This window comes from Opisthorchis viverrini (assembly GCF_000715545.1).
Source record: "Opisthorchis viverrini unplaced genomic scaffold opera_v5_682, whole genome shotgun sequence".
NCBI lineage: Eukaryota > Metazoa > Platyhelminthes > Trematoda > Opisthorchiida > Opisthorchiidae > Opisthorchis > Opisthorchis viverrini.
Window position 1 is genome coordinate 14,587 of NW_008752349.1, and position 16,846 is coordinate 31,432.

The 16,846-nt window shown below is 42.9% G+C and overlaps 2 protein-coding genes across 2 annotated transcripts in view; both read left to right on the forward strand.

Annotated features, from left to right (window-relative positions):
* The window catches only part of T265_15643 (hypothetical protein), a gene marked incomplete at both ends in the record, with an annotated part of 15,657 nt that extends 9,431 nt beyond the window's left edge, over nucleotides 1-6,226 (forward strand). Inside the window, 5 exons of the mRNA XM_009178846.1 lie at nucleotides 72-228; nucleotides 2,170-2,310; nucleotides 3,343-3,564; nucleotides 5,378-5,506; nucleotides 5,638-6,226. Of these exons, the coding sequence (XP_009177110.1) occupies nucleotides 72-228; nucleotides 2,170-2,310; nucleotides 3,343-3,564; nucleotides 5,378-5,506; nucleotides 5,638-5,949 (961 nt within the window). The remainder of the gene's footprint in view (nucleotides 1-71; nucleotides 229-2,169; nucleotides 2,311-3,342; nucleotides 3,565-5,377; nucleotides 5,507-5,637) is intronic.
* A 78-nt stretch (nucleotides 6,227-6,304) lies between these two features.
* Nucleotides 6,305-15,599, forward strand: T265_11983 (hypothetical protein; the record flags this gene model as incomplete). The annotated part of the gene is made up of 2 exons (XM_009178847.1): nucleotides 6,305-6,477; nucleotides 15,449-15,599. The coding sequence occupies 2 exons, from the start codon at nucleotides 6,305-6,307 to the stop codon at nucleotides 15,597-15,599; spliced, it is 324 nt and encodes a 107-aa protein (XP_009177111.1).
* Nucleotides 15,600-16,846: the final 1,247 nt, after the last annotated feature.

The window sequence follows — 16,846 nt, forward strand, 5'->3', positions numbered from 1 at the left end:
AATCCAACGAAGCATCGGAAGAGAGTTGAATAATATCGCTGCGTACTCAAATAAAAATAACTACTCGTAAGGTTGCTGAAAAATTCGACGGTCCACGATCGGTTTCGTTCTTTTTGGAACCCATTAGGTGGGCGCAGTCTCCGAGTTTCCGTCAACCTTAGGTTCTACTTGAACGCGAAATGCACGAAATCAGCTAACTACACTCATTTGCATACCAATTTGATTTTGGTAGGAGACACTCGGAAGAATTTTGAGCAACCTCAGGAGTAGTGTGTCACGTGATATCGTGATATCTCAAATATCGTACCAACTGAAACATGAGGCGGCCTGGCGCAGCACATTCGGTTGCTTAAAAACACCATAAACGAGAGATTCAGCTGGTTTCCAGGTGAGTATCCTGCCAAAACGAAATTGGTGTGCAAATGAGTGCATTTTGCTAGCCATGATTGTACTTTAACAAGTTCTGATTTCCATTTAGGGAACCGATTTCTAGAAGTACATCACATGCCTCATCGTTTTCTTCGTTGAATCCTTGGGTCATCGTTCCTGAGTGTGTGCAATCAAATCTAGATTATTTGAGCCAGTTCATTACCGATATATTCCCCTTCACTATCATGAGTTTTTATGTGCGCAACTATATCTCCCCGGTGTTCACTATCAGTTTTCCAGGTAGGCCTTATTATGCAGCTTGCTTACCCAAGATGGGTGGCCGAATCGATTGATCCCGATCATCTTGATACGTGGACTGGTACTGTATCTTTATGTCGTGTGTAGCGGAACGGTCCCTGTGGGTTGGTAGCAAATAAACCCTTTATAGTAAATGGGGAGTGGCTGTACCACCAGAGTGAGCCTCTACGGGAAGCCACAAATGTCCAGTGATGACATTGTGGGTCGGCTATTGGTTTTGAGTGAGGTTACTGGATAGCTGGATGTAGAGCCACCAAAAGGGAAGGCTGAAAGACTCAACGTCACTCGAATGGTAGCATTTTTGAGGTGTGCTCCTCCCAGCCGTTCGGCTTGCAACTGGGCTGAAAAGCCTCAAGACCACCATCCTATAGCAATTCATGGTGTTCTCGGTAGCACGAACTCTATCTCATGATTGGCCAAATCACGATGGTTGCAGCCGAGGCAAATTGTTCAAACGAAATATTCCTCCAAGGGGATCTTTTCAGGGATGCACTAAATTTTGCACGATCTGAGATAAGTGTTCTTAAGAGGAAAGCGTTTTCGTAGAATAGGTGCAAATTACCTAAGCTGAAACCACCGAGACCAAATGTGCCCTGCATATTTCTTCCTTGATAGTGACATTATGCTTCGCTGTTGTACCTGTCGAAATCATCCAGACTTATGTTTGTAGACCCACTCCTTGTGTGTGAACTGATGCTTGTAATATCAAACAAAATGTGCAGAATAGATCAAACGATGCGACCAAAAGGAATGGAGGACGGAAATTAAACAATGAATTTTTCTTGGTGGACTGGTCAGCCCGCAGGAACACGTTGGTCAGTTAATGCAACACGCCGTCTTATCTCTGGGTACCTCAGACCATTGGAATCACTGCAGAATATCCAGTTTACTGACAATATCCCATGGTCTGGACAAACAGCGTTTTAGTGCTTGTAGCTACCAATAGAACGTTAGCTACTGACATTGCCTTAGTATCGGAAGCAGGCTGATCATTGTGTTTATCCTGGGCAGTCTTTCCTCCGCGAATTAGGTTTCACTTGACAGGTTTCGTCCACGTGTTATTCTCCATAGCATGTATTATGTGGAGCCTGAAGTGCGAAATCAGCCACAAAACCATTGATGCGCAGTTGGAGGCATGGGCTTCATCCCAGTTTGCATTTTTGCACTACGATTTCGCTATCCAGATCACCTCGCGATGACTGAAAACTAATGACATTTATCGGCAGAGATGGGTAATGTCTGCTCCGAGCGAGGAGAATTTCCTGCCTTAGGACTTGGACACATGGTCCTATGTGCCTGTCCTATCGTTCCACCTATTGAAAGATCTTGAGGATTTCCGAGCGATTAGGAACTTTACTGCTAGAAGTTTCGATCGGGAACTTAGCCACTTTATGTTTTGCTAGAAAGTATAATTTGTGCTACTTGTCAGTAGTTTGGTATTTTTAAACGCACAGAACACCTATCCCCCAATCTCAATTTAAGGACCCGGCCCTTCGGTTCTCCTACTGGCCTCGATACGTTGCCCGGCTTCTAAGGTTCCGCGCAGTATATCGCAAGGAACTTCTCGGGTGGAAATTACAAACAGAGCAACCCTTTGAAAGGCCTGATAAGAAGCCAAATGAGGTAATCAATCTAGATTGTTTCGTGTCTTTTTGCTACGTTTGGTCGATTCACCCAACCTTTTTGCCTATGAAACATATTCGAAGAAATCCAGAATTACCTCATTCACTAAACCGAATTGGAATTTTAGTAATGGTGATAGGCGTATTGATGGTTAGAAGCAAAGTTAATATTTTTGTCCTCGGAGAACTACATTGGAAGATAACAGTCCATTTCTTGGACCTGAAGGTTCCAAGTAAGTGGAGTGATGAGTAGTCCCACAAAGGTTGGTCCTGAAGGGTTTTTTGATAATATCGTCATGATTATGGAGGTGGTACCACGTTCGAATAGCTCGATAGAAAATGATAGCCTAATAATATAGGATGACTGGCTTTTCCTAGGACTTAGTCCAGTGGGCGTCTCGTGTCAGATACAGAGACAATAATTTACAGTACCTCATATTACTGAACAACCTGAGCTTGGAAATTTTGAAAAAATGCAGTGAATTGACATCGAAGGCTTGGCTTTTCCGTAGGCATGTTTGCTAATTGGTAATAATCGCGCACTCACGACCAGAAGGCTAAGTAACGATGGAAGTAAGATAATCAAGGTACGCAGGTCCAATGCGTGTTGGCCAGTGTTGCTTCGAAGCATATTCCGCAGGAACCTTCTGGTCGAAATGAATCCTAGTGAACTATTTGATGAATGATGCGAATGCATCAGTTTACTCTGAATTGTTCGGATTGTTGAGGGGTATTCTGTGCCCATCAAAGCCCAAGAAACAGGAAACCTGAATTTAAATTAGCTCATCTCGGATTTTTCAAAAACTACCATGTTCTTGGCGTCCCATCAGATTTATTCTAGCGCAAAACCCAAGATTTTTAAAATAATGACAGTGGTAAGCTGGCTAATCCGGAAAATTGAATTACGGAAGAGGGTGAAATTGAATGCACTATATTCGCTCTAGCCTGAGACTTGATTATGCAAACACCTTATAACACCAACTGGAGACAAGCATCCAGTGGGTATATGTATCCTTCATCCCCCATATTTTAGTATCGTGAAGATGCGTACCTCCCTATTTGGCGCTTTTCGGAAGCTCCTCCATGGAACATAGCCAACCGTATATCAGAGTTCCCCTACCCAGATACTGACTGGTGCGTGGTCTTGCCAGACGGAAAAAAAGTACGCAAAACACTAAAACCGATGTTACCAGAGGAACAGCTGATCTTCAAAGGTGATCGAGTCAAAATTCTTGTTGGACCAGATAAGGGAAAGGTAGGTCGCTGTTTTTTCGTCCGACCTGCTTTGTTCATTGAACCTGATTCGTTTGTTGCACATAGGTCACCACCACAGCGGCGGAATGGTGCGGGAATTCACTGGCATACTAATTGCTAACTGTTGTCATAACGTATCAATGCATCATTTTTTGCGCAGTTTTGCCGCCTTTTACGCACCGCCATACAAGTAGTCAATGCATTGCAAACAGCCTCTATCTCATTGCTAGTTTTCCTCTAGCCCATAGATTGATGAGATACCAGATGTTGCTGGAAAATTTGACGTGTGACGTCTAACAAATAGACGAGTCTTGAAATCTGCTTACCTTTTTGATTACAATTTAATGCCTGAAAATATATGTTCACTGGGAATCGAAATACGGCCATATCGTCATTCCTGTTGTGGTTTCCTTTCGTGAGTTTTGTTCGTCCAGATGAACCGTTGTCCTGAATGAGCGTGAAAGGTATTCCCACCTCAATTTCTACGCACAAATTAACAACAGGACAACAAGATCCCAAGACGGAATTTTTATCCTCGTTTTAATGCGAATAGCTCGGTTCGTTATCATCATAATCCCCTGAAATTTCGCGACTTCTCTTTATTTTTTTCGTGCGTCGCATCCAAATTCCGCTTCGATCGATGATTCAGTCTGCGGGTGGTGTCGAAGTTTTGATCGCTATTTCCGAAGGCTATCATGTCGACGATTCCAGTACGCACGTCAGTGCATCGTTAATTTCCTGGTCTCACAACAGTGTTTGTTGTAGATCGTTTGCAGAAAAATCCATGTCAGCTGTCGTGTCATTCGTGCAGCGGTCTGGTGGAATATCACTTCCACACGTCCGTCGCATTGTTGCGGTTTCAACTGATCACAGCATCAACATCATCGTTATGATGATCATCATCGATACCATTCGGTAGCGAGGAGCACTGTCTGGTGGTTTGTTCGCCAGTGAATAAATGGACCGTGTGTTTCGATCACAGATTATAAGGAATAGTTCTCATATGGATCTAATGATGGCGACATATTGCCGACCGCTTTCCAAAGGATACTTGTCTTGTTCACACGGCATGCGGGCACTAATGCGCAACTACATACAAAAAAGCCCGATATAAATAGTTTGTAACTACATCGTGCACGATAACACAGCTAACGTGTATGAAATTGCATTGCTAAATCTGTTTATATACTACGTAATAATTATAATTGCGTAGTGATCACTACAAATTAGAACGTTTAGGATTTCCTCGACGCGACAGCACGTAGCTGGTCCAGAGTACCGTGCAACCAAGGCATGATGTGTCGGTTCCTATATCCTGCCTTGACTTGTCGAATATTCAGCGGAATCAAGTGCATGGTTTTGACCAAACACCTCTAAGTCTATTTAATTTCCGGATGAAAATGGTGGAGACTCCTTTTCCGTTTCAGAAAAAGTTGCCCGAACACCATATTCCTGGCATTGTTCTTCCGAATTCGTCCAATATTCAAAAGTTTATCATTTGAATTTGTCCAGTCCAAAGATAAAAATGATTCCATCTCGGTGCCTAGTTGCCTTGCCACTTGAAGAGAGCACGGGGGATGGGATATTGCCAGTTTGTTTGTACCTAGACAGGGAAAGTCGAGAGGCAGAGGTCGGATTCGAACCACGGACAGTCCTGGCAGTAAATTCGCGCTCTAACCACTGAGCAATCTTCAATTCAGCTGGAAGTTTACTGTGTTCCGAAGCTGTTGAACAACTTGTTAACTCGGAACCTTGGTCATTCTATGAAGTACCTGTTGCTCGTCATTCTAGTGTAATTTTTTCTCTGATCTCAGGTTGGCCTCGTTTCGTCTGTTCTCAAAATGCGCCGTATGGTCATTGTCGATGGCCTTAATTATCGACTTTCCGCGGTTACAGCCGATGACATTCGACGTGAAGAATTACCGCTGTGTCTGGATACAGAAGTGAGTTTTCTTTTCCTTCTCTGAACACACATCTTGACTAGATTGGTTTTGACTGTATACTGTTCTTGACCAAATTATTCACGTGAAAATCTGTGATCGCCCCATTGAATTTTTGCCTATTTTCTTCGTAGATTGCTCTGGTCGATCCAGTAGACGGTAAACCTTGTCAGCCTTCTTGGCGCTATGATGATAAAGGGAATCGCGTTCGGGTCTCTTTGAAAACTGGTCGAATCATCCCTTTGCCAATGTCTGCGCGGATCCTCGATGATTTGACTGACCCAAAGGCTGCTATCCGTGGGCCAAAGGATACTCCAGCCTCTGTCGTCACTCGTGTGACGTTTAACCCGGCAAACGACTCTTCCAAAATCTCCTTTGAGGAAGATTTATCTGTTCAGTTTGGATTAGATACAACAAAGAAGCCATTTCCAACTTTCTGGTACTAGGCGATTCGCGTGTGTAAATATAGTGCTCAACTACCGTGTTTGCTCAGTCTCTGAATTGCTCCAATCCAATATANACGGTGGAACGATCGTCTTCTGTTATGAAGGCGACCTCTGGGAAAAGCGGGAAGTGATCCTCTGGAGAATGATTTTCGCGTAAAAAAATCTGTTACGAACTGAGCACGTATCCTGCTTTATTTGTAATAGTTTTGTGTCCCATGATTCACTTACTCAGCTTCCTGCAAGTAAATGTGGTGTTGCTTTTGTCTGCTAATCGAAGGACTACGTTTATCCGTCTTACCAAATTCCATTAACAAGGAAGCTAAATATCTTTGCTCTTTACGGAAGAAAATAAATCATGTGGCTACAGACTGGTCGGTTAATAAAAAGAAACGATCCGTTGTTGATTAGGTGGCTGCTGACTGTTCGCCGAGGTTGGCGATTGGCTTGCAAACGTTTCGTCACCATACGAGGAGACATCGCTGGTGTGCAGCTAGGGGGTGATGATGTCTCCTCGTATGGTGACGAAACGTTTGCAAGCCAATTACCAAGCTCGGCGAGCAGATCAACAGCCACCTGATCAACAAAGGACAAGCTCACCCAAGCTACCAATATTTCAAAAACTAAAAAGAAACGATATATTCCTTAGGGCCAAGTTACCCTAGAATCAAGTCAAGTTACTTCTGAATACAGTGAAGGGTTGAATCGATTGATTGCAGTGACCTCAACAAAGTTGAGGACACGTGAACAGAATTGTAGATGCTGAGGTCAAATCAATTCGGTGACTGGCCGAGAGATGTTTGCAGTGGGAATGGTCTCAAGCTTTGATCTGTCATCAGTTTCTGGACCCAAGCGGAGCACCCTTTGGTTCTGTATAGTTTTCTCCGTAGTTATTCGTGAACTGGGTTTTGGACCCGTATTTGCTTTTGGTGCCGAATAGACGTTCGGTTGTTCGAGCAGTTGACTTGGAAATGGAATTCCTCCAATACAATCTTTTTGGACATACTGACACAGGTAGGCGGCTTTAGTGTCATTTCACCGCATCATTTAATGAACTTTTCCAGGATATCCGTGATCAACTGTAGTTCAACTTCAGCATAAGAGACGTTCTCACGGGACACAGTTTTGACAAGATTGCGTTTTTCGGGCTTGAGAATTGCATCCACCCCGTTGATTTTCTACGTAAACATTACGTTAACCAGGTTCTTCAAACTACTTGTGATGAGTATGTTAATCAGTTCCTTCCAAGTTTACTGTGAGATTCAGGTGAATGCTGTTTAGACTGGACAAACTTCATGGCTAGTGCCACTGGAAATCATCGCATCCCTTACATTGCGCTCGTAATATACTAGCTGTCTGCCATAGCCATAAAAGCCCTCGCTAGAAATGGGTCCGGTTACCACCCATGGCTGTTCTATACTATTCTATAAAGTGAATTCTGAGACTGGACTCTAACGTTCTTAGTGCATAGTAGAAGCAGGTTCTTGAGAATCTTCACTGGGATGCCAAGCTGAATGTTCTTAATAACTAATTCACGAAGAATCGATGGCATCATCGGTAAGCAGCGATGTCTGTCTATTCTTCACTTCCGTTTGCCCGTAATATTTCTCATTTTCCACTGTTTCCAGCCAATCTTCATGTCTCAATTTTCTGAATAATTAGCTTTAGATTGCTAAGCAATCCAGTCCCTGCATTCTGACTAATCCTGTCTAGGATTGGACAACTTGGCATTATCTCAGCCCTTGTGCTTCCTTCTGATACCATGGTAACCAGGCGCCGAAAATATGCTACAACTGAACAAATGAACCAAACACCAAACCAATTTGTGTTGTGGAAGTTCGAACATGGCTAAGGTTGTTCGGAGTGTTACTCGAGGTTTGTGTTTTCGATAATCCATAATACTCTAATATTGAGCAACAATTTTCCTCTTTCGTCTGTGGGTCCTTTTGTCCATCCATCCGCGTTTCAGAAGCAGGTCAAGGTGAAAACAAACCAGTACTTTTGTCATACCATTTACTTACCTAGTGGTTGAAAGTTGATCGTCAATTGGAACGAAGATCACCTCATTAATGTCAATCAATCGTTCCGTGTCCACAACACTTGGACCCTTGTCGGACTTCAGAATGAGAAAGTCTTCGGATTTGAGCATTCGTAATTCAACACTGTGCTGTTAGCGAAGGGTGTTAATTTGTTTTCGACAGGAGAGTCGACTGAATCCAGCTGATGTGATATTTTCCCTCAATCGAATGTGCTTCACAAAGGTTGCTTCATTTGCTACGCTGTTCGAGATATCGCCTGATATTTTCTTGATGAAACTTACCCACGGAGTTGAAAGGTCACAACCGGTTTCGTCCTTCTTGGAGTCCATCAGAAACTTGAGAACTGTGCCTACCTGATGAATCCCAAGAAAGGCGAAACGAATCGTGGGGTGCCGAAGAATTTTCAGCGACTTTATAAGTAGTACATTCCTTCACGAGAAAATTTTATCTGATGATCGCACATTTATGCATGGACGGGATAGCAGCAAACGTGTGGGAACTATCAGTACTTTCCTTCTCGAACGAGCCAAAGTTAATCGATGCAAGTTGGTTGCAATTCAGACAACTTGTCCTACAAGTTTTCAGATTGCATCTCAATAAGTATATGACGACCTATATGAGGGAGATCTTATGCATCGGACCAAGAGAGAAAGAACTGTTAATTGTCCATGAGTCCTATGTGAATTCTTGAAACATAGGGGGGCGGACCGCGTAGTCCGGCCGAGCACAGTTTTCCAAAGGTTAATACAAATAATCCGGGATAAGAGGCAGGTCAACGAACACAGTTTGTACGCGATGATGTAATTTAAATGATGGAGCAACCGAAGATTCACAAGTACGTGATCGATTTTATACTTCGGGTTTATCCGCCGTCGTCCATCAGTCGTCAGTACCGATTTCCTAGTAACAGCAATGCGAAATTTCCACGGTCCCTTTCTGGTATTTCACAATACCATACATCCTGTATACTAGAAAACTCATACGGGCTGCAACCTTCTACTGCACTTCAAAATGAGGCGTGTGGAGATTCCGTGGAACAACTTGGGTTTCCGGTTTTCCAATGGTACTACGGTGCCACGTGTTTCTAAGGCAAGAAAACAAAACAGTTCAGCCTTATTGAAATGTCGATAACCANAGTTAGTTTCCTGCTGATACTAGGGAGTTTTCTGCCAAATGCTAAACGTCAGTTGCAAAAGGCACAGTGGACATATGTAACCGAAATACACTTCTTGCGTAATCATGGCCTGTTATAGGAAATCACTCCATGGGACACGTCAAGCTGTTTTTTTAAACATGGCAAAAGACCATGCAGTAATACTTACTGAAGTAATGAGTGACTTTTCAGGAGGTCTGTATAAACAGCACACCACTGACGTACTATTCGTGCAATGCGACTAGCTAACGATTAGATAGATAGATAGAAAGCATTCCATTCGCCATCCTGCGAGTATCTGCGTAAATGGGGTTTTATTGCATCAGTTTAGCGCAGGCGATGTGGCTGTTTAATATTTGATCGCGGCTATTTCAAGCTGTTTATGATTTCTGCCTGATTACATAACCTAAACGAGCTATTTGTGTTTGCTGAGTCTGCCTGATCGATTGCTATCAACTGAGTTCTTTCAGAATTTAGTAGGTAGCGATGCCAACAGCTGCTTTTGATCTCCTTTTGTCTAATCTTCATATGCGCGCTGCCTTGACGATAAGATAGGTTTGTCAGACCAGCCGAACAAACGATCGCAATTGCCTAGGTGGGTGTCAGAGTTTCGACTAAAGTCTCACCGTGCATATGAAGTCAGTCCATGCTGCAATGAGGAGAGGCATTGTACTGCAGTCCGCATATTTTGAGCCGAATATGACTGACCAACTAGTCAACGTGTTTCACGTTACCCCAGCTTTTAGCTCGGACGCTCAGATCCACACACTGTCGACTCCACCAGAGTTCGCATGCATGTTGTGTGTTGGGGTTGGGGGGGGGCAGGATTCATCGGTCAGGCGAGAACGCTCCAAGTGATAGTCAAATCTATACGCTTGGCGTATGACAATGTTGTTGCCCACCAAGAGCTTCTGAATCAATACAGCCAGCTAAACAGATGATCTAGAGGTGCTGTTTAAATAATTGTTGAGTAATATACTTCAAACATTTTGCTTTTACCGGTGAGGCGTCTGCTAAGAGGAGATAAATATTGTAAACTCACGCTTTTCTACCACTTTAACTGCGACTATAAGAGCTCGGTCGAAAAAAGAAAACAGCTGACCATTTCACGGCTGTTTCCTTTTTTACACGGTGTTTCCATTAATTTGTAATAAGATATTTTATTCTGTTGTTTACGCCAATCCTCCTAGCGCGTACATCCATGTAGTCGGCAGTTAATTGTAACTTGACTTCCAGTGAAACCGAATCTAGGGTTTTCCGCAAGTTGTCCTCAATATGGGCATCATGCTTACTTATTTTACGGTGAAGTACTTGATTATTTAAGCCCGGTCTGATAAATATTATATCAGTAGTGTAGCCGAATGTGCGACCTAGCACCTGTACTATAGTCATATCCACTTTTCAGAAGACCTCTCTGAAGCAAGTGAAGACTAGAGCGTAGAAGTCAGTCCCATTTGAGAGGTAGTCAATCCTGAAGTAGCCGGTGTCAAACGGCAACATCAATTGATTGCTGCTCAGATTTAGTATGCATGATGGGGTTTCAAACTGTCTATGATATGGATTTTTTACTATAAAGTCAAAACACAGTGTAGTGGAATAGGTTGTTGTAATCCGACTTTTCGATTGCCGTGGGCAAACTTTCTCAAGGATATCTACAATTAATCGAATGCGAGTCAAACGCGGCGACATTCGGGTCCTGGTTGTTGCATTCCTGTAATCAGTTAGCAGTCAGATTGGGCTAGCTTGCGTGGGTGTATGCGTGTGACTATGCATGTACTCTGATTGGGGTGGGCTCCCACTTGTTGTTGCGCAGGCTGTGATGCGTCACTGTTGGTATCCCTGCTTGATATCTTATACACCACATGGCGCTCAATCTTTCATACACTCTTCGAACCGATTTCGGCCCGGAACTCCCGCCTATGATCTTACTGTGACTCGTGTGTGTACAGGAATCGTACCTTCGTTAACCCAGCTCCCCGTATCGGTTTTCGGTTCACTAACTTCCGAACTCATAAACGTTCCAGTCCGACAACAAGACACCTGTTTTGCGCCGAATTTTTCGTAAAATGTGAAGAGACTATTGATCAACCGTGAGTATAGGATAGTTGTACTCGAATGTGGATGATTACAGACAGTCATTGCATAAAGTAGCGCGGTGCGGATGCACTAAATTTTGTGCCATAATTGACCTTTGAAACTTTTGACGCCATCACCTAGAATTATATCTGGAAAGGAAGCGCATTGTCATTTTGAACCACTGAAAATGTTCCGTGCCTGGTAGAATTAGGAAATAAAAAAATGCCTGTCCTGAAGATGGACGAAATGCTTCCTTTGTATCAAAATTCGGCTTATCCTGCGAAATTGGTTAGAACTACACAGTACAATGGTTATCTATTCATTGAAATATGTCACAAGTGCATATGTTCATTTGACTGATCGTGTGATCATCGGTTATCATAGGATCAAGCAATTAATGTGACAATCATTCTGGAAGTTGATGCTGTCATGCGACTGTTCCAATATTGGAATGGAAGTTGGCAGGACTGTTTTGATAACGACAAATTAGAGTACGCATCTGATTAACAGCGCCACTGATAACAAGACTGACGCCAGCGTAAACAGATTCAGATTCGCGCTACATGGACAGCTCGACTGAGGAGTCCTAAAATAATGAATCCCAATGAGTTCCAACACGCCTGCGGAATCTCTCCTCTCTGTTCAGCACTGGTGTACGATTCCACCGATATAGACTATGCACATTCATTGTTGTTGTGACTACAGATCACCTAGGCATCGATCCCGCAGTTGTCATTCGGTTTTGCCTCGCTGTACATGTCACCCATTAAGCCATTGAACATTATTAGCTTGTTTGTTTATTTGTTTTGTTCTGCCTGGGGTAGCCGCCGACGATTGAGCACTGCTCAGCCGCAATGAAATAATGCAAGCCGACCGGCGTAGTTGTACAGCCATGTCCTGGTTATTTGTCCCACTTGTTACCCTAATTCCATGATAGTGTCCTGTGAACAGCGTGCTGAGAAAGAAACAAATGAACATATGGTTTGCTTTTCATGATGCGAACCAATCGATGGGCCATACAAAACAGGAGCACAACAGGCCTTGTTGCTCCTGGAATTATATTTGTTCCGATTGTGGGTTGAGTGATGTTTTCGTGCATTGATGTTCTCATATAACTTTGTGTAGACACTGCTCACAAGGCTGCTGAAAACACTACGACAGCCCACGACCAGATTTACCCCTTTTGGGACTGTCAACTTTATGTTCTACTCGAACCCAAAATGGATAGATTTCGACAAATACACTCACTTGAATATCAATTGGCTTCTTATGGGAGACTCACCTGGGACGCAGCTGAATCTCTCGTCTTTCTGTATGATGTATCGCGATACCTCGAACATCATACGAACTGAAACATGAGGCAGCCTTTGTGTAGCACGTTTAGTCGCTTAAGAAAATGATTCTCACACAACTTCTTACGCGTTTGTTGGATAGTGAACTCAGCGTATTTCACTGAAAAGCAGGAGGTGGGTTAATAGATAATTTTACTCTGTATGCGAACTGACATTCTGGCTTTATAACTGTATGACAAAACAAGTTGGCTGATAACCAGGAACGCAATGTTGCTGATGTAGGCGTGGGTTGTGCAGATTTAAGTTGTTTGTTTGTTTCTGTCAAAAAGTCGTCTTTATACATTGTGCAATAAAAGAGATATTCATATTATCAGTTTTTTCGCGACTTCCTACTGCATAACATGAGCAGATGATTAGTAGTAGTGCCCTCATCATGCTTCTATTTCGGGAAACCAGAAAACCAAATTGTACACTTCGAAACAGTGTCTTTGCTTGGTTTATCTATTCAACAGAGAGTTCTCTTAAAGGAAAAATCATGCTATCGAATCGACAATATCTCCTAGAACGGTGACGAAATGTCTGCAAATCAACTGCCACACCCGGCGAACAGCCTAACAGCCAGCTGATCAGCCACCAATATTCCAACATGTGTACTACTCAGATTTTGCAGAAAGGAGCTTTCTTCTTTGTCCTTTTGTTCTTTCATTGGAATTACGTTCTAAAAACCAAAACATTCAGTTTCTCAAGTTGCAGAGGAACACCGTATTGCCTCTACACAAACTGCCTACTACTACCTTCTAGGGGATGTCCATTCCCGTCAACGAGCAGGTGGTAAACCAGCAGTCGTGATATCGCAATAAGGTGTTGATTAGAAATTTAAGCCAGCCTACCTAAGGAAATTCACCGACACCTTTGCTCTTCCTTACTTGAGTGTGCTTGTAACCGGCAAGTCCTATTTTACTCAGGAATTCGCGTCCGGTCCACAGGTCCGTGGGAATGTAGTTGTATTTGACCGTTTGAACAACCCACTTGCTTTCATTTATTGAGATGTGTTGTGCCTAAAGGCTCACAAAGCCTGCACAGATAGCCACGTCTCAGATTCGTTCAAGATACCAGACCAACATGGAGGCTGTCAAAGTCCATCTGAGGAAGAACCTCGACAGCCCCCAAGTCTGAGCTCCATTTCGTAAGTGTATTTATCGGGCTGAAATTATAGACCAGTCGATTTATCTAATCTGTCCAGCGTGCCTGATACTACATTGAAACGCCTTTTGGATCATCGTGCGAACTTCGGTTTTCAGAATTTCGATGGATCTTGAATAGGAAGCAAAAGTAAATCCCGTCAAGAATTCTAACATGTTTTCATTCGTGCATCCGTCCGTTGATGCCGTACAGCGATGAAGAGAACAAAACAGCTGCGAACAGGTCGATGCGAAGGCTACCGTTGCTCCAGACGAGTCTGTATAGGCGGCCGAATGTCGCGTTTGACTCGATGGTCCGAGCATTCATTTCATTGTTAACTGCCAAGTTTCTGGACAAAGTATACCGAAGTAGCAGAAATATTTACAAGCTCCTCGAGGAGGAGTTTTCAGCAACCGTATGAGTAGTGCATTACAAAATATGAACACGGTTTATTTCGGACATTTTTTATTTCAGTACACTGTACGCTTAAATTAGTTGGTTTGTGTGTCATTGTGATCCTAGCAATTCGGCTTGCGAGCAAATCACAAGACCTAAAGATCCCACACAACAATAAATTTGGCTCAGCTGTCACGTCAGTAGTATAAGAACACGGCCTGTTCGTACAAAAAGTTAACCTTAACTACATGCAAAATGCTTTTGGGACCAATGACAGTGCAGGAATAGGGAGAATAGGAACCGGGGTTCACAATAAATTCTTCTGTTTGCTAATTGACAAATCCACATTGTTCCTAATTTTGATGGTAACCTGACTGTAACTAGCATACCGCTAACAAAATGGTTTGTTTTTGATCAAACTTTTGCCGTCCATTCAGCCTCTGTTATTTAAACATAGACTACGTATTCAATTGATTCTGTTGACTCATAAAAAAGACACTGCAACTCACTAGAAAACAGCAAGGAACTAAAGTATATGTTTTGACTGCTTGACACCATACGAACAAGGTTAGAAATTATTCTGCATGATGTGGCTTAAATTTTCAGGATAAAGTTCTGAGATGAATGAAATTTACTAAGTTCTTGAAAACACTAAATGGCGTTGAATCACAGAAATCCTTGTTCAGATTAGAGTTTCTTGTTGCTAGTGATACTGAGGTTACTTCAAATATTTACGGGAAACTCGATCCTACGTTGGTCGGATTAAGTTTGGTAGATGATCATCACCCGAGGTGATCGTTTCGCTGTTAAAAAACTTTCATTCGGTCGATCACACTTTTCTGAACACGGGCTCAACATGAAAGGATGAGATCTCCTAAGCTTTGTTTACTCTCTGTTCAAATCGGCATCTTTCCAATCGACAGAATTACCCTCAAAGAAGTGCTCTAGTTAACTCCCTTCATACTAGCTATACAAAGGATTGTTCAAAAACTACTTGATCACGATGGAAATAGCATAGATGCGGGAAACTTTATCGCATAGAAGTCAAGGCCCAGATTCCATTTATCTACTAATGGCGACGAGCATCGGATGTGAACGATCTTCCCTCTGGCGCTCGCTTAATGATGATGTTTCCTCAGGGTGGTCGTTTGTTTTGCACGCTGAACAACAAAACCAGTAGGTCTGAAATGTAAGTATTCCTACCACACCAGACAGCTTTTATGGCACGACAACACGTCAGTCTTCTTACCGTCTTTGGACGAAAGACGCAGTCAAATACCTACCCACTGACTTCTTTGTGCGACAAACGTAGCGAACAATTCCGAACTTTTATTAGGCCTCAGGTGATGCTGTTGTGTTCACAGTGAAATCATCGTCATCTGTCATAGGTGCGAACGCGTGTGTTCGTGGCGGAATCATATGATGTTGTCACTGCCTCATAGACGGACGAAAACGATTACAGTCTATGGTTGTGAAAGGTACGATTTGGAGGTGAATAACTTCGATGTGCAGTAGCAACCCACTCACTCATCCGATTTAGTTGAAATCTGACCTGTAAGAGACAATCTTATTAGCGGTGAAATTTGAAAAAACAGCAGTGCAACTCTATGAGACCCCTGGCGAAAATTAGTAGAGTTCCAAAGTGAACTTTGTGACTTTTCGAGTACTTGAGATACCTGATCTTGATTGTGAATTAGGTCTCTGAAGACTGACTAAGATTTATAGAAAATTATTCACAACTTATTGCGTAACAGAATTAAGACTGGAAATTTCCATGGAAAGACTCATTAGGCAGAATTAAGAGGTGTGGATTTCAACGAACCATTCTTATCAGCTGTGAACATCAGATTACATTTCGGGGTCACGAATTTTTCGGTTTTAGATACCTGTAGTCTGGTAGACTGGGGCAGTCGTTCGAAGCGTCCACCGAAACAGTGAGCATACGTAACCGTTGATGTTGCATAGGCTGCAAGTTTTGTTTGTGCTGTTTCCAATCCCTCCAGGCTCAATGCCTATGATTTCAATGTAGCAACGTAATTGTTACCAAATCTTCGATTATACTGGACAGACCCGTGTGGGATGAAACAGTTTTGTGCATTCATTAGGGCGTGTGCTCGCATTCACGCTTTGTTTACCTGATTGAGGAAAATCCTAGTTTGGATTGGGTTTGACCGGTAGGGCAGCGAGTCAGCAAGCCGCTTCGCTCGGGTTCACTCTTCACTGTCGGTATGCCGAATGTGCAAGCTAACCAGCCAAATGGTGGCCCGAGTCGGTTGTGGTGATGACGGTGGTGGTAAATGACCCCAATCCGTGCAATTCGTTTTAACTGGGGCCGAAAGAGGAGCGGGAAGCTAGAATTGAACAAACTGATTCAGTACGCTATCGTGCTCTACGGCGAGAAGGTTAGCGGCGCAACACTTACGGAGTGATTATTTAAATATAGGTCAAACTGGTAGTGCCTAGAATCAGGAAAATGACGACCCCGTGTATTTAAAGTATTCTTGTACTTGCATGTCCATAGACTTATTGCCCCAGTTTAAGTATAAGCAAGTCCGTCCATATCCGGAGTAGCCGTAGGAGAATGAAATTTGAGATACATAACACTAGAACAACTGTATAATCTACCAATATAATGCAAGCAACTTCGGTGAGTTCTGATCATAAAAGACCATAGCAATAATTTGGTGGCATCGCTGGCGAAGAAATAAGTGTGAAAGATCCATTGATAATTTGAAGCTCTCCAGAAATTCGTCTTCTCGGAA